The sequence below is a fragment of the Castor canadensis genome, chromosome 2 (assembly GCF_047511655.1).
Source record: "Castor canadensis chromosome 2, mCasCan1.hap1v2, whole genome shotgun sequence".
Lineage (NCBI taxonomy): Eukaryota > Metazoa > Chordata > Mammalia > Rodentia > Castoridae > Castor > Castor canadensis.
Window position 1 is genome coordinate 162,844,439 of NC_133387.1, and position 23,189 is coordinate 162,867,627.

At 41.4% G+C, this 23,189-nt stretch overlaps 1 protein-coding gene and 1 pseudogene across 5 annotated transcripts in view; one reads left to right on the top strand and one right to left on the bottom strand.

The window, feature by feature from the left end:
• Glb1l2 (galactosidase beta 1 like 2) overlaps nucleotides 1-7,495 on the bottom strand; it is a 46,224-nt gene extending 38,729 nt beyond the window's left edge. The window contains exon 1 of one of the 5 annotated variants that reach the window (XM_020151355.2): nucleotides 7,337-7,495. In XM_020151355.2, coding sequence (XP_020006944.1) covers nucleotides 7,337-7,422 — 86 coding nt within the window. In that variant the 5' untranslated portion in view covers nucleotides 7,423-7,495. Of the gene's footprint in view, nucleotides 1-5,166; nucleotides 5,327-5,563; nucleotides 5,712-7,336 lie in introns of those variants that run through there. The other 4 variants (XM_074066305.1, XM_074066303.1, XM_074066301.1 and 1 more) reach the window with 4 other exon arrangements.
• A 12,532-nt stretch (nucleotides 7,496-20,027) lies between these two features.
• On the top strand, nucleotides 20,028-20,184 carry LOC141420953 (U2 spliceosomal RNA; annotated as a pseudogene).
• Nucleotides 20,185-23,189: the final 3,005 nt, after the last annotated feature.

Here is a 23,189-nt window from a genome sequence, read left to right on the forward strand (position 1 = left end):
TTTGTATTCTACCATTTCTAGATTTTAACAAAAAAAATTTCTTCTTGGCAGTTATCAAGAGGCAGGAAATAAATATCACAAACAAAAAAGCTAGCTGTTGAATTCTAGAGAATTCAAGTGTTTCCTTTCTGGACATTTTCTGGTTGATACCTTAATAAAAGAGATGAATTTGGTGAGAAAATAAGGATGATAAATGTCGGGTTTCTCCAAGGAGCTCACAATGAGAAAATGAGATGATGCAAGTTAGAGCTTCAAGCACCAACAACGAAGCACTATGCAAATGGTCATTAGCACTAATCATGATCGTTAATACTAATGATCATCGTATTAAGAATAACCCCCATAATTTCCTGAGTAGTTAACTCAGTAACAAAAACATAAAGGAAATATCAACTGGGTGGTTACCTCTGGCTGATTGAAATGTCAGAGGGACTTTACTCCTAAATTAGGCTTGTCACCAAGGAGCTCAACCATACCCTGAAGAAGCCAGTATTTCTGTTGTTTTTGCTAGTGACTACTTCATTCATGATAAAATTTTCTTGAATGAAACCAGGGACACTTGCCTTCTTTGGAGTGGGAATCTATATCAACACTTTCTTCTGCCATTTCCATTGCTTCTATATCTTGGATGGTTAGGGAAGTGGCTCAATCAGCAGGCCTTGCCGTGCCCTGCAGTCTGTGCTCGCTCAGCACACTCCACTCAGTCATATTCTGTTCCTCCACTAGAAAAGGGGAGACCATGTTCACAGTCTGGGCAAGGTTCCTGGAAGAAGGCACATGGGTCAGGATTCCTGATGAGGCCTCACACGCATATCAGACCTGTGCAGCCCATCTCTGCCAGCTCCCTTTGGCAATTGCAAAGAGAGCATTCACTGTTCATGTTGTAGGCTATGCAAGCTCTAAAGACAAAACACAGGCTGCAAAGGAAGCAAGAAGCAAAGGATATGAAATAGACCCTGATTGTACCACACCCTAGGATGAGGAATTCTCATCAGGCTGTGCTCTGTGACGGAGCAGGGTAGGAGTGAAGATTTATGAAACTTTACTATTGATCACTGAGGTGGATCTTGAGGACAAAAGGTACAAGGCAGTCTCCAGGAGGCAGGAACATGTTCCTGGGAATTTAAGGGATGCTGGGTGGATATGTTGGGATGGAAAAGGGCACCTCTGTCACTTTGAATGGGCCCATGAATGGATTCTCAAGTTTGAAAGAGGGCCTTATAGGACAGCTGGGGTAGGAGGAGAACAGATCCAGTCACCTCCTTGAAGGAGCTCCCTGAAGGAGGTATGCTAATCCAGACAGTCTTGAAATGCCTCTTGCCATGCCTGAGGGCATCCTTTGCCTTGGCTATAGATCCTGCAAACCCTGATTAGTAAGTACCAGGGATGGGAGGCCTTATGTGGATCTAATCATTTCCATCAGACATGTGATCACCACAGTCTCACCAGATACAAATAGGAGTTTGATGACCTGCAGCAAAGACCAGGCAAAACTCACACAGTCTAAGGCAGGCGAACCCAAGGGTATGGGAAAGCTGGGTACCTGTGGTCCAAGTCTACAATAATAAGCCTTTTATTCCCAGATCACAAGTCTTTGCTGATTTCAAGGGTTGATTACTTTGGTAATATACATAATACATGCTTGGTTTTCTGAGATGACCATTTACAAATTCAATTCCAGGTACCCTGCTACCCACTAGTGTCTTCAAGAGCAGAGGTTCAAGTGAATCTAAGTCCAGGGCATCATGTTAAAACACAGCAACCAAGAAAACACTCTCTTACTCATTCATCTAATGGGCAAGGCTAAAGACCATGATTTTAGATGGAAAGTGTGTTAAATTGCCCAAGACATCTTACGTAGCAATCTCCTCACCTGGGTTAAGAATGCAAATTTCTATTCATTGCTCTCAAGATTCTGATTTGGATATAGGCTCCCATGAAGTCCAATTGGGGCATTTCAATCCCCCCTCTCGTCAACCCTGTTCTCTCTGCCCTCAGCAGTTGGAGTTGAAAGGCCTAAGGTAGGAGCAATTCACTCTTTGGCTCTGGTCTCTATTTCCAAATACTGTTTCTTGGACCAATCCTTGGGTGCAAGAACTTGCAGCCCCAAAGAAGCAGAAGTCAGTCCCTGTGGCTAGCCCAGCTTCCTGATATCCCTTAGTCTGAGCCCAGTGCTTTGGGCTCTTGCTTGCTGGAAGAAGCATCAACACCCCCAAATAACATGGACCTTCTGTTCCCAAAGCAAGCTTTGCATTCCTCAAAGACACAGCGTCCAAGACACTACTACAATCCTAGCACCTCGGCCCTTCCCTCTGAAAAGACTCTCAGGCAAGCCAGGAACTAGTCAGCACCTAAGCTCCAGGAATCAGGCCAGGTGCCTACCTACCTGACCATTAAACAATACTGTGTTTCAGAGGGCAATGCTTTGTAAATATTGCAGGAACCATGTACATGAAGCCTGGAGTAGACCAACACATTGAGGTCCAACAGTGAAATAACAAAATTCCTCATTAGTAACTCAACACATAACAACAGCAACCACTACAGGGATGTTCTGTGATGTTATACATTCACTATGGGAAAATTTTCCATTGATAGCCTCATTAATTGATGAATTATGTCTCAGCCTAAAGAAAAGCGAAAGGTCTGATGATTCAAAAGGGCTCTTCTTTTAAAAGCAACCCTCTGATCTTGAAGATGTTCTGAGAGTCTAAATGGAATTATTTCATGAAATAGCAAACAACACATCACATTGACAAAGGTATTTGAGAGATGGGTTAGTTTTTACAAGACCCAAGGAAGCTATATTGCCCTAAAATAAATAAACGAAATTTCTTCTCTAGACAACAGAATTCAGCTCAAAATCTCCTTTGCACTGAACCAGCAAAATTGGAATTGCTATTTTGAAAATACCAAGATTTAAAATGAATATTGGTTATGATCAGCAATTCTATTTATAGAAATATACCCAACAGATAATTCATTGTGACTCTATTTACTTTAGTAGCTAAAAGATTACAGACAATCAATGCCCATCAATAGAGGGCTGCTTAAATAAATTATGTGTCTAATGGACAAACGGGAGAGTACATATAGCTATCTTCTTATATAGGATACTTCTAAAAGAAGCCATTATCCGCAATGCTTCTATTGGGAGGGAGGGGAAAGGGTTCCTAGGGGCCGGGAGACAGACTTTCTTTTCATTAGATCCCCTTTTATCCTCTGAATAGTTACCATTACCTCTTCTCACATTAAATTTTTATGGAAAACACAATCTGTTTTTGAAATGAGTGACCCCACTGTTCTGCTGAGTGTCAATACAGAGCAGTGAGTATCCACTGACTTTCCCACAGGCAGATACCAGCTAAGAAGTATTTGCTTCCTTACTGTGACTGCCCTTCCATCCCAGGAGCAGTTGCACATAAGGAGATCTCTTTTACAATATAGCCTTCAACATGCAGAGCAGCAGATTTAAGAAAAAGTAAAGGCTGAGTGGAAAGGAAACAGCAAATATCCCCATGCTAAAAGAACTCTGCCTCTGCTGAGACGGCAGACTGGAAGAGTCAGAGGCAGATCCTCGGTTCCAGTCTTTTTCAGGTACAAAATGTCCTGAACTCACTCTCCAAACTCCAGCATCTCCTGAATTCTTCTCTAGAGAAGCATTTGAGTTGACATAATGGAACTCTGTCAGTTCATCAAAGACTAAGTACTTTGATTTCACTTGCTACTTCCTTGACCTAAGGTGGGAACAACCTTTTCACCAACTTTCTGATATATCTGCTGCTGAGGCTCTGCATCTCTTTGCATCCTAACCCTTTTTTTTTTTTTAGCTTCAGCAGCATTATTTATTTATTTATTTATTTTATTCATATGTGCATACGATGTTTGGGTCATTTCTCCCCCCTCCCCCCACTTCCTAACCCTTTATATTACAAATTTGATAACGTCAATGCTCCAAGATGACTCTAGTCTCCTTCTGTGATTGGCTAGCATGACGCTATAAGAATCCTGCTGAAGAGACACTTCCTGGATGCTGAAAACTTCACCACTAGAAGATGAAAGAGCAGCAAAGAGTTTGAACATTCCAGGGACTATGACTCACGCCTCAAGCAGAGTAGAGTCCTACAGTAGGCAAAGCTCATAAAATCAATAACCTTACAGAAGCTCAGAAAGACAGGCACAATTTGTCCACATAGTTTTGGAATACAGGCTATGATTTGGATCAAAGAAAGTGACCTGCATTGCTAAGTTATCTGCCTTTATCAAAGAGTTTAATAGGTTTCTCCATTTTCTTTCCTCAGGAAGAGCTTGGAGTTTTTAGAACCCCAATAATAGCTGTGCAGGAATAGTGAATGACACAGAGAAAATGAATCTATCCTTTATAGGAGCTTAGTTCTGGCTGCTTACTGGAGGTTTTCTTCTCTCTCAACTTTTACCAGCTAAAATTTCAGGCCTGAGAGATGCAAGGCTGAATAAATTATTGTTCAGTGATACATTTATATTAAGGGGAAAATCACAGTGGGAGCCATACCTTGATCATATCAAGCAGGCATTCTTGTGTTCAAGGAGTAGAAGGAAGAAGGAAGAGGAAAGGCAACTGGCTCAAAGACAAGGCTCACACTGATATACACATCATAGATCTCACAGTAACTGCTAAGTGAAAGAAGCCAAAAAAGAGTACACACTTCAGATTACATTTCAATAAAACTCTATAAAATGGAAACCAACACACAGTGGCAGAAAGCAATCAGTGGTTACTTGGGGCTAGGAGTGAGGAGGAGGGAAAGAGAGAGATAACAAAAAGGAACAAGGAAATTTGGGAGGCTTATGGATATTATCATGATCTTAATTGTGGTGGTAGTTTCCCAGGTGGAAATATATATCTATATCCAGATATATAGATATATTAAAAGCTTATCAACTATGTATACTTATTGTACTTGAGTAAAGGTAGTTCTTAAGAAAAATCATTGCTCAAGCTGAAAAAATAAAATCTAAGGTTGAAATCCTCCCCAAAAGCCAATCTGGTTCTCTTATTTCTTAGATTTCATATAATCAACAGCTATGGTTGATCATGAATCAACTAAAGGAAAAGTTTCTAGGAAAATAAAAAAAGAAATCTAGAAACCAAACACCTGCCCTCCCAGCTTCCCTCCAAATACATGCCTTCTGAAGTTCAGGAGAAGAGCTGGTTCTGATGCTGGGCACCACAAAGCTGTGAGCTGAGGGGCCAGTTTCCATGTGACCTATATATTTCACTGGTCACACCAACATTCCCCAACAACAGCTGGGAGAGGCACCCACCTCCCACTCAAGTAATGACCTTGTCAAGGCTGGGGTAAGCCAGGAAGAAGGAAAGGCAAAGAGTCTCCTCCCTCCCACCTCCAGAACTATTAGAGCAACTCATACTCACAGGTGTACAGCCAAAGTCAGACAGAAGGAATTGGGCAGAAAACACCCATGAGAATGAAACAATCAAAAAAATGCCAAAAGACATGTACTCTAAAGGCTCCTAAAAGATGGTTCTGAACTTGGTTCAGAGCTTCTCTGGCCTCTGTCTTACCTGCTGAGAAAGAAGGGGTAGCAGAAACAACTTTCCTAAGCATTTCAAAGTACATTCAGGCTTGAGTCACAGCTATTTATTCTCTGTTGCCATTCCTCAGCCACTCCACAGGCCCCAGCCTGAACCCTACTGTGGCCATCCACCTGGGTGGAGACACAGTTAACTCACCTGTCAGGAGATCAGGCTTCTTGACAGCCCAGTCAGCTCCCTGACACCTCATCTCTGACCTGCCAGAAAACAACAAACACCCAGCCTCTTTCCCATACCTTTTCCTGGGGACTATAATAGTATGCTACCTGACAAGTCCCAAGCCCTTTGATGCTGCCTCTCACAGTGACCTGTCTGGGACCCGTGCACAGACAGCTACACTCCTGTTTGACAACAGCCACCTGCACCTCTCTGGAGCCCAGGCTTCTTAACACCTGCTGTATACAAGATGCTCCTGCTGCCTCTGCCCTCAGTGATTCTTCTGGGGGTTGCATCAGCCTTGTGTCTCCCAGAAACCTGAGTTTTCTACAAAAGCCAGGACTAATCTTTAAAAGAAGAATAAGCTAGAGATCATTATCAAGATGGGAAAAGTCTTGGGAATAAATAGGGAAATGAAATGCCTCCTAAGGTTTCTGGGTCCCAGAGTGAGAAAAGATCCATTTCTCTTCTTCCAAACAAATCTTATGACATCCTCACAATCTCAGAAACAAAGAAGGAATGTATGTCTGGAAACAGTGTAAATGTAAAGAGTTTCTACCTGTGTTCTTCTGGTAGGGGAAAAAAAAAACCTCAGATCTTTATATCCATTTAAAAAAATCCCTGTATCCTAAGTGAAGTCCAGAGAATGAAAAAGGGGGGCAGAAAAGAAGACAAAGCCAAAGCTGAGGGTGGTGTGCCCACCATCAGTTCCAGTGGCTCCTCAAGTCCAACACCAGACCATTCCATGCCGCTGGTCTGCTTCCTAGCAACAAGGCAGGTTTTGAATATGGAAAGTGCCAGGCATCGACCTGAAAGATGGTCAGGGCTATAGGCTCCTATAAATAGATATAGTTTGGAAAAATAATAGGGTACAGCACCCACCCAGAAGACTTTTTTACACAGCCGGTAGGCAAATCATTCTATCACTGGATCCTACAACTTGCCATAAACAATGTTTTGCAAATGGGGTGGGGGTAGGAATACTCTGGTGATGGTGAAAGGAAAGAGAAAAGATCCATTTACCAACACTAGCATGGTGAAAATAAATCAGGGCCAAAGATCTAGGAGGACTCTTGGAAGCATCCTGGTGACCGTACTGGTCGGACTAAATCGACCAAGGCTGTGGGAGCTGGGGAGCTGGTCTCTGGGGCATAGAGAAGACTCCCTGCAGACTTGGGACGAACTGTGGGGGTCTGGGAGAAAAGCAGGAGGTTGTTAGGCAGAGCAGTAATGGGCGGCGTCTGAGATGTGGAGACCAGTTCTGCCGATCTCCCCAGAGGACTGACTGTCCACGAGTAGCAGAGCCCAGCATCACAGGTGCTGAGGACTGGAAAGCTCTACATTGCTGACGCCTGGGGACTCAAAGGGCAGTGCCTGGCAGGTGTCACGGACAGGCCTGGATCTCCAGGCAGGATCAGAGTTCCTGGAGGCGCAAAAGGACTCCGGGATGTTGCAGAGCTCCAAAAGAAAAAAGAAAGGGCGGGGACTGCTTCCCGAGGGAACTCGGGATTAGCGACTTGAGCACCCGAGGTGTGCAAGATTGGGATGTGCAGAGTCCCGCAGGTGCTAGGCGGGGCTCTCTCTCACCTGCGGAGCACCAGAAAGCTCAAGATAACCAGCAGCAGGAGTCCGAGTGTTCGGCCCGGCCTCCGCCGGAGGCTCCACGTGGTCATCGCGCGTTCGGGCGCGCAGAGACCCGGGCTCCTACTCCAGCCTGAACTCTGCAGCGCGCGGGAGCCCTGGCCCGGCGGGCGGGGCCGCGTGCTGGTCGCCTAGGCAACTGTGCCTTGGCCAGCCGGCCGGCTAACACCCATTGGTTGCTTCTCGAGGCCCCGCCCCTGCGCCGCAGGGCCTCACGTAGGCGGGGGGAGGGGCAGCGACCGGGTGCTGGCCTGGCGGGGCGGGGCGGGGCGGGGCGGTTCTCCGCGGAGTCTGCTGCGGCGGGCGGGGACAGAGCGAGTCCCTGGAGGTTCACAGCTCCCCCGAAGTTCGCGGGGTCGCAGCTGCTGGTCTCCCCCTAGTTGAGAGACATTCCAAGTTTCAGGTCTTTTCCTGCACGTGAAATGCAGACAGGTGCCGAAACCCTGGGTCGGTGTTAGTCCTCTCGTGCTCGTTGAATGCTGGGGCAGACAGCCCCCACCTCACAGCATTGGGAAGCAGATATTAAAGGTGACCACCGAGCAGGAGCAAACGACAAACTCTTAGAGAAATTCAGATTTTGAAGGGGGGAAAAAAATCTTTGAAGAACAACTCATGTGAAAAGCCAGGACGTTGCAGAATTTTCTGTAGGCATATTTTATGTCTCAGCTTGGTTCAATGTTGTAATAGCTCTGAGGTGGCCCGTGGAAATCAAAATATTCTGTCCTTGGCTTTCTGGGTCTTACTCTGATCCTCACTCCCCGCACTGTCATTTTTACTTCTAAAAGGTTCAGATAAGCCGGGCGGGCCGGGCGGGAGCATGGCTCAAGTGGTTGAGTGCCTGCCTGGCAAGTGGGAGGCCCTCAGTTCAAACCCACCACCAAAAATAAATTAATAAAAGGTCCAAATAACATCCTCACAATTTAGGAAAGGATTCTGGTACAGAATCGTGTCCCAAAGGACAGTAGCTAATATTTGGGTGAAATGTATGCTTTCTAGCAATCACAAACCAATTCCTTCCAGGAGCAAAATTCAGACTGTACTGAAGGAAATTTCAGGGGGACAAATGATTTTTCAGAGCATAAAGGTTTCTAGACTATCTCCCCCGTTGCATGTTTTAAATCCATTTCCCACACATATACATAATTGAACTTGTAAAGCTGACAGAAGCTACTTGAAATTTCAGTTCTTGGAACAAAGGCATGCAGTTTGGTGGGAAGGGGCCTTTTTAGTCAAGAAGCAAAACTTAAACAGAGACAAAAGCAAACAAGTAAACAAGACAGAAAAACAACCTGCCAAAATCAGACAGTAGGGGCTGTGGCTTCCGATTAGTGCAGCTGTGACGGCAGGGCCAGAAGCATCCCTAGAGCATGCAGACAGAGTGGTAAGCCCCAGAAATCAGTAAATACTAATTTCCAAAATCAGTGCCTTTTCTCCTTTGCTAAGGCTATGCCTATGACTGCTTGACTGTTGCTAAGATTCAGGCATGGGAAGCAGCAGGCAGGAATTTACAAATAAGTATTGTACTACCAAATAGCTTGATTAAAAACAAATAGACACTGCTTTCTATGCTTTAAGCCTTACACCCTCCTCAACAAACTGCAACATTCACTAAAAAGGAAATAAAAAACTGGGAAAAAGAGCAGCCTTCTCCCCTTGATTTTGCCCACTTGCCCAAAAGAAATTAGTGCACTCTGAGAACTGAGCAAGGATATCATAATGAAAGACACATTCTGGGAGATAAGTCTTTGGAAAATGACTCCTTTGGGCACAACAAATGTCTACAAAGAAAAATACTTATCTCAAGGATGGACACCTGTCCTGAAGGGAGCATCTGGCAGGACCCATCCTTTGTTTAAAGGGGTATTCAAACATCTATGTCATTGTGACCCAGCCTTCGAATCTTTGGGCCCAATTGATAAGACAATGTAACTCCAAAAGCAAGTAAATATACCAGGCGTCATAACAAAGAGGAGCACTCTTTCCTAAGGCAAATTTGAGCCAAACCCAAACCCACTTTTTCAACATAAATACCCCTGAAGTTAGCACACTCATTGCACCTGTTATCAGATGTACCCGCACCTGTGTCTGGATTGAATACTATATTTCTGTCTTTCCTCTGCCTTGCTTTACTAAGAAACTCTTGTTCTCTAACTCGATGTGCCCTAAAATTCTTTTTTTTTTGCGACAACATGAAGAACTCTGTACCCAGAGGCCAGATGGAGGCCTTCTTCCTTTAGGAGTACTCCTTCCTGGAGTGTCACTGGTTATGGTAACACAACTATGATGAAATCATTTCATTTAACTATAAATAGTTAAATGATAAAGACACATAAACAAAGTGTCAGAGGTTGGCCTGTGTGTTACCCTGCCATAATCTTGTGCTGTGTAGGTGACATAGATGAATGTCTACCCCATCCTAATCTTGTTTATATTTGAAGATGGGGTGCCTATAAGCCAGAAGTTCCTCTTTAGGTGGGCTAATAGAGACCAGCTGTATAGAAAAGAGCTGCCAGAGTGAACACCAGACAACCTCTAACTTCTTTATAATTGCATCTGCATGGTAAATGATACCACCACCATTGGCCAAAAAGAGCCATAAAAGACACAAAAAGAGGTGGCACCTGAATTCCTGGAAAATCTCTGCCCATTCACAGAAAATACATAGATATTCCTCCTTTATTAGTCTGTTCCTCTCCTTCATTTCCTTTACCCAATATCTGTAGCCTCCTGACTCCCAACAGTGTGAAAATTTCTTTGCTCTTCTATCTCTCACTCTATTCTTAGCCAAGAATAACACTTTCCTTTTCTGCCCAGTGAATACTATATCTTGGATTGGTCCCTAAATTCTGAGAGGGAAAAAGACCTCAGTTTGTGGTCAAAAGTTGGTAGTACTTTTACCTGTATAAGTACACCCATCCCACATTCATCCCTCACTCTTGCATGTGGCTGACCAGTAGCAGAATTATTAAACATCAGGACAGTACCAAGTTGTCAAGCAATTCCAGCTTCTCCATTTTTTCATTTATTAGTAAACTCTTACTAACATGGGCTCTAAAAACCCTGAATTGGTACTGGGAATGTAGCTCCCTGGTAGAGCACTTGCACAAGGCCCTAGATGTGATCCCCAGCAATAAAAAAAAAAAAAAAACCTTGAACTCTTCAGCACACACCTATGCCCCTTGTTTTAAATTTGTGTCAGAAATAAATCACATAACTCATTGCTGAAATCAATCAGTCCTTAATCTTGTAGGAAGGCCAGATCTGTGGACTCACACTACTCATAGTTTGTGTGGGGCCCTGCATTCCATCCTCAGCACTGAAGAAGAAGGAGGAGGAGGAGGAGAAAAGTCCAATTGATATCCTCAGCCCCCTGCTTTAAGTCTTTGTTCCAACAGAACTAGGGACCACAGCACTCCCTTAAGAATTACCATGCTCTTCTGGGCATAGTGGCACATACCTGTAATCTCAGCTCCTGGTAGGCGTGGACAGGAGGATGGTGGTTTGAAGCCAGCCAGGGCAAAGTTAGTGCAAGACCCTATCTGAAAAACAAACTAAAAGCAAAAGGACTGACAGTGTGGCTCAAGTGATAGAGCACAACATCAAGCCCTTAGTTCAATCCCCAGTACAGGAAAAAAAATTCCCATGTTTCAAATAGTGAATGGAGAATAGAAATGTATGTAACACTATACCCCGGAGCCCTGGAGAATAAAAGCTGCCATCATTCAGGATGGCACAGTGGAGACACACAAGAAAAATAATCATATCAAACTAAGCTCAATCGCTGTTTCACTTTGTATTTTGAATAGGTAACAAGTTTATAGATCAGTCATTCAGTCATTCACATAACTCATTTCTACTGATGCTTTAAATACAGTACATCTGAATTTTAGAAGAATATTTGGCAAGACCTCTTTTAAGACGTAAGGATAAAATGCAAAATATGACTTCTATAATATCACAGTCACTGGAGCCCCTGCCTAAGATGGAACACCTCCTTCATGCTGATAGACACCTTCACCCAGCCCTCCCCACCCATCCTGGACAGTTCAGGGTCTTGAGCAAGGAGATTAAGAACATGCGGAAATTCCTGGGAGTAAATGAGGGGCTTTTCCACTCTAGACAAAAAGGACATAGAAAATTCTAGGATGCAGAGTTGGGCCTTGGAAAAAAAGGAAAACAGAGCTAAGAGATAGACAAGGTTTCAAAGCCCAAAAGATGTGTTAGTGGGACTCAAAGGAGCTTGTGTGCATTCGTGGGGAGGCTATGAACTTCATTTTTAGCCTTAGTAGGCCAAAAGTGTAACTTTGCAGCTTCAAACCATTGGAACATCAAATTCGACACCTCCTTACTCATTAAGAAATGAACAGCAAATTTTTAATAATCATCCATTAGTTGCTGAACACTGTTTCAGGTGCTTGGGCTACATCAGTGGACAGAAGAGGCAAAGATCCCTTTCTTTTGAAACTCATTCTAGCTGAGGAAGAAAAGTTAATAAGTAAACCAGGAGTATATTCAAAGATAATAAACTCCATAGCAAAAATAAAAGGTCGATAAAGGTAGAGGATTAGGAGTGAAGTGGGAGGGGCATGCAGAGAGGAGGTCTTCCTGGGAAAATGTTCCTAAGTGAAGAGCTGGAAGTAGTGGGAATTACCCATGCATGTTGCTACCTGAGGAAAGGCTGCCCAAGCAGAAAGAACAGCCAGTACAAGGGAGATCAGGCAGGAACATGACCAGGTGTTCCAGGAAAGGTGGAGAGGTCAATTATGGGAAAAAAAGGGTGAAGGTGAGAAGGCAGGAAAGGAGGTCAGAGAAATGCAAGGGCCAGGTCATGTACGGTATTTAAGACTGAATGAAATGGAAGTCACTGTAGGCTTTGGACATGACATTGATCATAACTTAGAAGGATCACTGTGGCTACATGTTAAAGAATCTCCAGGAGTAGAAAAAAAGAGATCACTTAGGAGGCTATTGCAGTCCATATTAGTCAGCTTTCTGTTACTATGACAAAATACCTTAGACATTCAACTTATAAAACTGTGAACTCAAGTTCTCTGAAAAAGCCACATCCATATTCAAGAGCAGACTGAAAAACATTGTGACTGTGAAGAGATGCAATGTTGCAGATAAAGCACTAAAGTTATCTTGGGCAGTATTTAGTTCCTTTTAATAGCTCTCTGCTATCAACTTCTGCATCTGACTTAACATACTCACGACTGCTCTTTAAGACTCTTGGAATGTATGCTAAGCCTGATGGACCTCTAGCCTCTACTGACTAAAAGGCTCAGAATGTGATAAGGTAACATCTGAACTCCACAGAAGAGATTTACCTGTCTTGCTGAGCCTACCTGATGACCTTACCTGCATATTTTGTAAACAAATTGATTCATAACTTTCCTTTGTTCTGAAACTATAAAGGTTTCTATAACCTCTTCCACAGTGGAGCATATCATTAGCGTAACTTGTATTGTGTTTCAGTACTGTAGTTACTCATATTAAGCTCAGAATAAACTATTTTCTTGTTTTTCTTAAAGTAGGGTAGTTATTTCATATCAACAAGAAAAAAGGTTTATTTTGGCTCACAGCTTCAGAAATTCCAGTCCATGATCAGTTGGACTGGTTGCTTTGGGCCTGAGAGGCAACACTTATAACAGAGAGTGGGTGGCAAGCAAAACCACTCACCCCATGGCCAGGAAGCAAATAGCCAGGAAGAGAATGAGAAAGGGGCCAAGATTCCACAATCTCCTTTGAGAGTGCATACCAAATACAGACTTCCTGCTAGGCCCCACCTTTTAAAGGTTTCACTATCTCCCAATAACACCATTCAGAAGATCAAGGCTTCAAATATAGGCCTTTGGGAAACATTCAAAATCCAAAATATAGCACTGTGTGAGAAATGATGTTGGTTCAAGCAAACAGGAGAGCAATGGAGGTAGTAAGAGGTGTTAGTCTTCTGGAAATATTTGGAAAGCAAAGGCAAGAGGATTGTTGCAATTCATGGTTTGTTTGTGGGGTGACAGAAGTAAAGAGGGCTCAAAAATGACTTTAACATGTTGGGCCTGAGAATCTGTGAGAAATGGAGTTGCCATTGCCTGAGATGGAGAAGACTGGGAGAGAAATGGGTTTGTGGGAAATATTAGGAACTGGGTTAGGACTTGTTGAGCTTAAGATATATATGAGGAGGATCAAAGATGGCAACTAGGGGGCAAAAGCAGACAGCATGAGCTCTGTGAATCAAAAATCTTGCTGAGATGGTGGAGCCACACTTGGCAGAAATAAAGCACCATGGAGAATCAAAACTTTGACACCCTGAACCCCTGGCCCGTAGAAAGCTTCTCCACACCATGTTACACTGAGAAAACAGGTGGGCTGCCACTGCCACCAGCCTTGGGCTCCAAACCTGCTTGGGAGACATTCAGCAGACCAAACAGGTGAGCACCAAATGTCACACAGTATTCCCCCAGCCACCCAAGGGATAAACCAGCATAGCCCCCTGGGCAGATTGACTACCCACACACACACAAAAAAAAAAACCACTGAACAATAAACAATGAACTGAAAACTAGCATACAGCAGAAAGGGCAGGAACTCTGCAGAGGGGAGGAGGAGCAAGGAGCTAATCTCTGCTAGAACTATCAGTAAACAAATGGCTGGAAAAGCAGGAAGGCCGACAGCGGGCGGGTGATAAGCCACTGCCTGAAATAGGGCAGGTAGCAGACTACAAAGCTCATCTCCTGAGCCAGTGAGCAACACCCAAAGTCAAACGGCTCTGCAAAACTGAAAAACAAACAACTAACCATCACAATACACTGACAGCAGTGGGCCAGCTGACAGATCACTGACCTTGCTCCAGAGAAAGGGGTGAAGCAAAGAAACAAGCCCCCAGTAAACAAGCACAGAGAAAAGCCAGCTCCAAAACAGGACAGCTGGTAGACTACAGAGCTGATCTCCTGAACCTGAGGACAGCATGTAAACTAAACAGCCACACCTCACTGAGGGAAGAGATGACCAAGCAGCTGCCGCTGAAAGACAGAAGAAAAAAAAACTACCCGCAAGCCAAACACCTGGTGAGCCTATGACAGAGCTTCTGCTTAAATACCAACAAAGGACTGGAGGCTGGAGGAGTAACACCAGAACTTAAACTAAGACTGAAATTCTATTGCTCCTGAACCTGGAGTTTTGCTTGTTTGTTTGTTCATCTCTCCCTGTTGATTTCTTTGGGGTTTTTTTTTTGTTAGTTTTATTATTGCAAATTAGTTAATACTAAGTTACAACTGGACCAGGGACAGAAATAGCACACATACACTTAGTCAAAAACCCAATACAGCCACAAAATAAAATTAAACCAAGGGAAAGAAAACGGGTGACTGAAACCACCAACTAGCCTATCAAGAACATAGTTGCACAGTACCAAGTGGAGTGATGGGAAGAAGAAAAAGGGATGGAAACCATTCTCCACACCCCCTAAATATTTAATACAGGATTCAGAGGGAAATGAAAGAAATGGATAACCAGTTCTGGACTCCAACAAAATAAAGATAAATAATGCCAAGGAACCCAATGATGTCCATAAAAACACTCTCAAAGAAGAAGTCCTGCAAGTAATCACTGAGAATTTCATGGAGATGTTACTAGACATGGTTAACCAAAACATACAAGAGGCACTCAAGAAACTTCAAGACACCAAAAATAAAGAATATGAGAAGACACAGAAACAAATAAATGAACTCATAGGAGCCCTAAATAAACACTAAAGTGAAACAAAGAGCACTATAAATAGAGAGATAAATGAATTAAAGACAAAAATAGACAACATTAAAGAGGAAATGACCCATGATATGGAAAACCTCAGAAAAAAGGATGAAACAGAAACACTAAACACAATGGAAGGTCACTCCAGCAGACTAGAACAAGTGGAAAACAGAATCTCAGAACTTGATGATAAAATGGAAATTAAAGGAAAACTGAAGAGCTATTAGTCACACAACTCAAGACCTGTGAAAGGAATATGCAAAAACTCACTGAATTCATCAAAAAGCCAAATGTGAGAATCATGGGCATTGAAGAAGGAGAAGAGGTGCAAACAAAAGGTATTCATAATATATTCAATAAAGTAATAACAGAAAATTCCCCAAATCTAGAGAAAGTTAGGCCCTTTCTGGTACAGGAAGCCTCCAGGACACCAAAATAGAACTACCCCATGATATATTATCATTAAAACAACAAGCACAGAGAATAAAGAAAGAATATTGAAGTCTGTAAGAGAGAAAAACCAAATAACATACAAAGGTAAACCCATCAAAACCATAGCAGATTTCTCAATGGAAACCTTAAAAGCAAGAAGGGCATGGAGTGAGGTATTTTGGGCACTGAATGAAAATAACTTAAACCCTAAGATACTCTACCTAGTAAAACTATAATTCAAAATAGATGGAGCAATAAAAGTCTTCCACAATAAGCAGAAACAAAACAATATATGACCACCAAGTCACCACTACAAAAGATTCTCCAAGGAATTCTGCACACAGAAAATGAAAGCAAACAAAACCATGAGAGGACAGGCAATAACAAACCACAGGAGAAGAAAAGACAAGCAATCAGAGAGTAGCACTGATTCAGCTGCACACAATCAAACCCTTAAACAACAAAAACAACTAAGTGACAGAAATCACCACATACCTATCAATATTAACACTGAATGTTAATGGACTTAACTTCCACATCAAAAGACACCATTTGGCAGCTGGATTAAAAAGGAAGATCCAACAATGTGTTGTTTACAGGAGACCCATCTCATTGACAGAAACAAGCACTGCCTTAGGGTGAAAGGCTGGAAGAACATTTACCAAGCCGATGGCCTCTGAAAACAGGCAGAATTAGCAATACTTATCTTGGACAAAGTAGACTTCAAACTTACATTGATCAAACAAGATAAAGAAGGACACGCCATACTAATAAAAGGGGAAATACACCAAGAGGAAATAACAGTTATCAACCTATATGCACCCCACTTCAGTGCATCCAATTTCATCAAACATACTCTGAAGGACCTAAAAGCATATATAGACTCCAACACAGTGGTAGTGGGAGACTTTAACACCCTCCTATCACCAATAGATAGGTCATCCAAACAAAAAAATCAATGAAGAAGTTCTAGAGCTAAATCATACCATAGATCAAATGGACCTAGCTGATGTCTACAGAATATTTCATCCAACTTCTGTGTAATATACATTCTTCTCAGCAGCCCATGGAACTTTCTCCAAAATTGATCATATCTTAGGGCACAAAGCAAGCCTCAGCAAATATAAGAAAATAGAAATAATACCATGCATTCTGTCTGATCACAATGCAATAAAAGTAGAACTCAACAACAAAAACAACAGCAGAAAATATCCAACTAATTGAATGACACATTGCTCAATGATCAATGGGTCACTGATGAAGTAAAAGAGGAAATTTAAAGTTTCCTGGAAGTTAATGAAAATGAAAACACAACCTACCAGAACCTATGGCACACAGCAAAGACAATCCTAAGAAGAAAGTTCATAGCCATGAGTGCATATATTAAAAGGACAGAAAGATCACAAATCAATGAACTAATGCTATATCTCAAACTTCTAGAAAAACAAGAACAAGCAAAACCCCAAACAAATAGAAGTAGAGAAATAATTAAAAATAAGGGCCAAAATTAATGAAATAGAAACAAAAAAACCATACAAAGAATCAACAAAACAAAAAGCTGATTCTTTGAAAAAAATAAACAAAATTGACATATGCCTGGAAAACCTGACTAAAATGAGGAGAGAAAAAACCCAAATCAGGAAAATCAAAAATGCAAAAGGGGAGATAACAACAAACACCAGGGAAATACAGGGAATCATCAGAGACTACTTTGAGAACTATATTCCAATAAATTTGAAAATCTTGAATTTCAAATTTCTAGATACTTATGACCATTCAAAATTGAACCAAGAGGATATTAATCACCTGAATATCTCTATAACACAAAATGAAACTGAAGCAGCATTAAAGATTCTGCCAAAAAAGAAAAGCCCAGGACCTGATGGATTCTCTGCTGAATTCTATTAGACCTTTAAAAAAGATGTAATACCAACTCTCCTTAAACTTTTCCACGAAATAGAAAGGGAAGGAACACTGCCTAACTCATTCTGTGAAGCCAGTATTACACTCATCCCAAAACCAAAGATACCTCCAAAAAGGAGAACTATAGGCCAATCTCCTTAATAAACATTGATGGAAAAATCCTCAATAAAATAATAGCAAACCAAATCCAACAACTTATCAGAAAGATCATTCACCACAACCAAGTCAGCTTCATCCCAGAGATGCAGGGGTAGTTCAACATACACAAATCAATAAATGTAATATAGCACAACAACAGAAGCAAAGACAAAAACCACTTGATCATCTCAATAGATGCAGAAAAAGCCTTTGATAAGATCCAACACCACTTCATGATAAAAGATCTAAGAAAACTAGGAATAGAAGGAATGTACCTGAACGTTGTAAAGGCTATATATGACAAACCTATAGCCAACACCATACTTAATGGTGAAAAACTGAAGCCATTTCCCCTAAAATCAAGAATGAGACAAGGGTGCCCACTACCCCACTCCTATTCAACATAGTATTGGAATTCCTAGCCAGAGCAATTAGTTAAGAAGAAGAAATAAAATGAATACAAATAAGGAAAGAAACTGTCAAAATATCCCTATTTGCAGATGATATGATCCTATATCTTAAAGACCCAAAAAACTGTACACAAAAACTCCTAGACACCATAAACAGCTACAGCAAGGTGGCAGGATACAAAATCAACTTACAGAAATCATTAGCTTTTCTATACACCAATTACGAACAAGCTGAGAAAGAATATATGGAAACAATTCCATTTACAATAGCCTCAAAAAATCAAATACCTAGGAGTAAACTTAACAAAGGATGTGAATGACTTTAGATCCAAAACAAATGCAATAATGTTGTTAGACTTGGGTCACACACTAAGGGGAGAGCACATATGGGAGGAATGGGGGATAGGTAGGAAATCCAAAACTTGAAAGTGTTTGATGTCCGCACTGCAGAGTAGCTAATACAGTAACCTTAAAATGACAGAGGTCAATGGGAAAGTGACCTGGAAGTAGTGAAGAAGTCTTGTGGAGATTAATCAATTCGGGTTGTAATACATATGTATAGCTATCCTTATCTCAACTAGCAAAAACGCTATGTCTTTCTTATTATTGCTTATGTCTACTCTTCAATAAAATTGGAGAAGAGGGCAGAACAGGTTCTGCCTAGAAGTGAGGGAGTAGGGGAGAAAGGGAGGCGGCGAGGGGCAGCAGGGAGAAATGGCCCAAACAATGTATGCATATATGAATAAATGAATAAAGAAAAAAAAGATGTATATGAAACATCCTAGTGACTCTATCTTGTAAGGTCGTGAATGTACAAGCTAATGTGAAGGAAAGACTCCCGGGATGGAGATATCAATTTAGGACTTAACAGAGAAAAATAACCCAAATGACATCAGCAATGAACTACATATGACAGAGAGGACCAAAAATAAGCCCTGGCACACTCAATGAGAAAAGAGGAGAAATCAACTGGGCTAGAAGGAGTTGAGGAAGGAAGAAAAGTCAGAAAGCAGCGTATCCTGAATGCCAAGAGAGAGAAAAGTGACCAGGGATGGACTGTGTTAATGCTTCTGGAGAGACAAATCAAGGAAAGGTTGAGAATTGACCAATGGATGCAGCATGTGTCAGATATTAGTAACTGGACCAAACTGACAGTTCAGAAGGAGTTGGGGTCATGAGGTAGGAGAAGTTGACTGGAATGGGTTTAGAAAGAGAAGACGAAGTGTAGTCTGAGATGGCAAAATAGATGTGCTTTAAGGGGTAGCTGGCATTGTTTAGGGCATCACTGCAGTTCAGCTTACTTTCAAATGCACCGTGTTCTTCACCAGAATGGAGAACTGGATGTGTCTTGGAATTTGTGGTTAATGACTGAACATTCACTTTCAAAATATAGGTATGAATGTGAGATGTGGCATGAAGTGAAATATGAAAGTTTTATCAATAAGCTAAAGTAAAATAAAACAAAGGTCAAAGGTTACTGGGAAAATTATTAATGTAATTTCCAAAAACAATCATTAAGAACTTTCTAATAGTTAAATACACAGGAAAATAAATATTTTATAAATTAGCAAAGCACATTAGCTATAACTTTAGGAAGAATATGATATCCTCTTGACCAACAAATGCACATAAAAGATATCATTTTTAGAATATAAAATGTAGGCTGTGATTAAGGTGAGATTATGCTGGAAGCAGAGATAGAGAGGATTGTTCAAGGCCAACCCAGGCAGAAAGTTGGCAAGACTCCTTCTCAACAAACAAGCTGAGCACATGCCTGTGATCCCAGTTACACTGGAGGTATAGATAGGAAGAGCATGGTCTGAGGCCACCCAGGGCAAAAATCGGAAACCCTATTCAAAAAATAATGAAAGCAAAAAAGGCTGGGGATATGGCTTGAGTGGTAGAGTGCCTGTCTGGTGTGTGAAGCCCTCAGTTCAAAGCAAAGATAATAAAATAAAATATAAAATATGTATTTTAGAATTGTTATTGCTTCTCGGCCTTTTGGCTAAGATCAAGTGTAGAATTGTTTGGTGCATAACATTTGCTGTGGTTTGACTACAGATAATATCGCAGGGATCTTTGGGACATTACTTATTTCTTTAGAAATTCTTGCCACCTAACAATTTCATAAGGGAAAAATCTTCAAAATCATATGCAGTTACATCTGGATTAACCATTTTATATCCAGATGAACTAAAGAACAATTATGAAGCAAAGATGAAAGTGTTAGAGATTAGGCACACTTTATTCTTAATCAAATATAAAAGGACAGACTTAGGATAGCACTTTCAGAAGACAAAATTTTGACTCTGTGAGAGCTAAAAGAAAAAGTTTATCAGAATAATCCCTAAATCTTATTTTCAATAGATTTTTTGATTGCTGAAAGGATTTTTAAAATCTTCCCAAGTTATGAATGAAACTCAACAATACCCAGATAGCCAAAGAGGAATGAGACACAGAGGACTTGGGACCAGGCTTTGCTGTCACTTACATATGTTACACATGTCTGGATCAAAAAACCAACTTGCTGTTTCATCTTTGGTTGGATATGATATAACAGGTCACCTTGAAGACAAATAGCTTCAGGAAACTGCCTAAAGACATTGATAATTGCCTTCTACCCTCCTCTGCCCCTCCTCCTCCTCCTTCTCCTACACACACACACACACACACACACACACACACACACACACACACAGGACAGAGACCATGCATGTGCCAGCCATCAGTGCAGTACTCTCTCAGACAAGAAAGGAATTTCCTTAACCTTCCCTAGGCTAGAGCACTGTCTTTCCTTCATTTGAGTATGAGAAGGCAAAAACTGGATTTGTACATTTGATCAGAGAATAAGAACCTGCTAAAGATTAACCTTTAACTAGATAAATCAGTCATTAAATATTGTGACGACTGTAGGCTAAAAATAGGTATCATGTGGATATACCATAAAATCCATTACAATTCCCCTGTTAATTCTGTTAGTTATTAGGTTATTTTCTGATTTTGCCATTGCAAACAATACTGTGTTTTTTTATTCTTAGCAGTAAAGCAATCTGAAGAACTACTTAGAGCTAAATTCCAACAGTCCAAGAAATGTGTTAAAACAGTCTCAGTTGGGCTTGTCTGTAGACTGCATATATGAACCACTTTTCATCTTTTCAAACAGAATGATCTGGAGGAATGGAAAATTGACAGTAAGAAAGGTTAAACCTCATTACTTCCAGGTGAGGAAGACACTGCATCTTGTGTTCTAAGGATGAAGACCAAGTTGAAAGTTTATGAGACCACAAGGCAGGGGTTGGGATAATTCACCTCTGGATGAAGCCAGACCCCAGAAACGTAAAGTGTTTCTTGAAGCCCAGTCTTCTAATGCAGCCCAAGGTTACGTCCATTGATGAACACAAACCCATAATCCCAGCCCTGGAAAGGATGAGGACTTGAGAGGTAGGAACAGATTCACACTGGCAAGTGAAAGCCAGTCAGAGCAAGAGTGAAGTGCTGATGGCACTAGGCATGGAGGTGAGCTGAGAGTACAAAGTGCCTAGGACTTCAAAGTGCTACTGTCTAGGAATGAGAACATCACCCTTCATGGTGATGCTACCTTTGCTCCTGCCCTGTGATGTACAGGTTATAGTTTGTAAAAACAGGTTCTTGTCCTTCCAAACGGAAGTACTAGGTAACAGAGATGAACATTACTGCTGACAGTAGCTACACAATCCTTTAAATATGTTTGCATTACAACAAAGAATTATAAGACAAAGATCTAGGAGAAGAAAACAAAGAATCAAGGAGACATCCAGGTAGCTTTTCTACTAGAAACACCTACTTATTCAAGGAAAGCTACTAAGAAGGTGGGAGGAGCCTTTATACTCTCACAAGGATAATAGTGGGAAAACTGGGTAACAGGGACCCTTGTTAAGTAATGTACTCTTGGCTGGGACCCTGAGAGGCTGTGCTGTAGAAGGAGAGTGAAGTAGAAATAGTCCAGTGATATAGCTCTGTTAATATCAGAAAAATGAGACCTTAAGACAGGAAGAATAACTAGAGAAGACTATATCATGATGATAAAATCTGAATTTACTGTGAATATATGTACCATCTTATAGGGAAATTAAAAGTATAACTCAAAATTCGTTAGCACAATTGAAAAAATGATAAACAAGTCCACAACGATAATGAAAAGTTTCATAAGGACTTTCAACAAACAAAAACCAGTGAAGATACACAACAATTGAAATGAAATAACTAATAAAATAAAACAAACAGATATATATGAACATTGATCTAAAATCTACAAAATATGCATAGCCTATCAAGCATACATCAGAATATGTATGAATGAAGACTCTGTGTCAAACTAATATACCTTTATATTTTTAAAGGTACTCAGACACAGGGAAACTAAGTAAGAAATTGATGACAAAAATGGTAACTCTAAAATATCCAAAAAGTTCAGAAAATACACTTAGAAATTCAGAAATATTATTCTAAATAATCTTATGTGTCAAAGAATACATCCATAAGGGAAGTTAGAAAATACTTCAATCCATCACTGATGGACATAAGCAGCATAAAAACTTACAGGGGAGCCAGGCAAGGTGGTGCCCTGTAATCCCAGCCTTTTGGGGGCTGAAGGAAGGAAGATGGTGAGTTTGAGGATTTATCTCTGGTTCACTTTAGTATGTGATGATATTTGAAGCACTTACTACTTTAGACAGGGACACTGAGACTTACCAGTGAAGAAAAACCATTTCCATCACATGGTTCATGCTGCAGAGCTGGGACTAGAGCTGTGAAGTCCAGCCAGGGTCCTGCTGTCAGTCAGCACAGCATTGGCCTTCTGGTAATCACTGCTACTTCGTTGGCATGCGAAGGGCCAGAGCGGTGCATTTTCTAGAGATGGTGAGCACTGTTCCATAATGCTCCACCTTCCTCGGAGATGCCAGCCTCCGCAAGGACTTCCACAGCCACCTTCCCTTAACTGAGCTCATCTGTGTCCTATCTTATCTCTGTCTCTGCACCTGTTCGTGTGTTTCAGAGAACCCACCAAAAGTGGTCTCTAGGGTGACTGCTTCACTTTCTAATGAGGTTCGGACTCCACTCAATTATTAGCTCACTGCGGTGTAGGAACCATGCATTCTTATTCATGG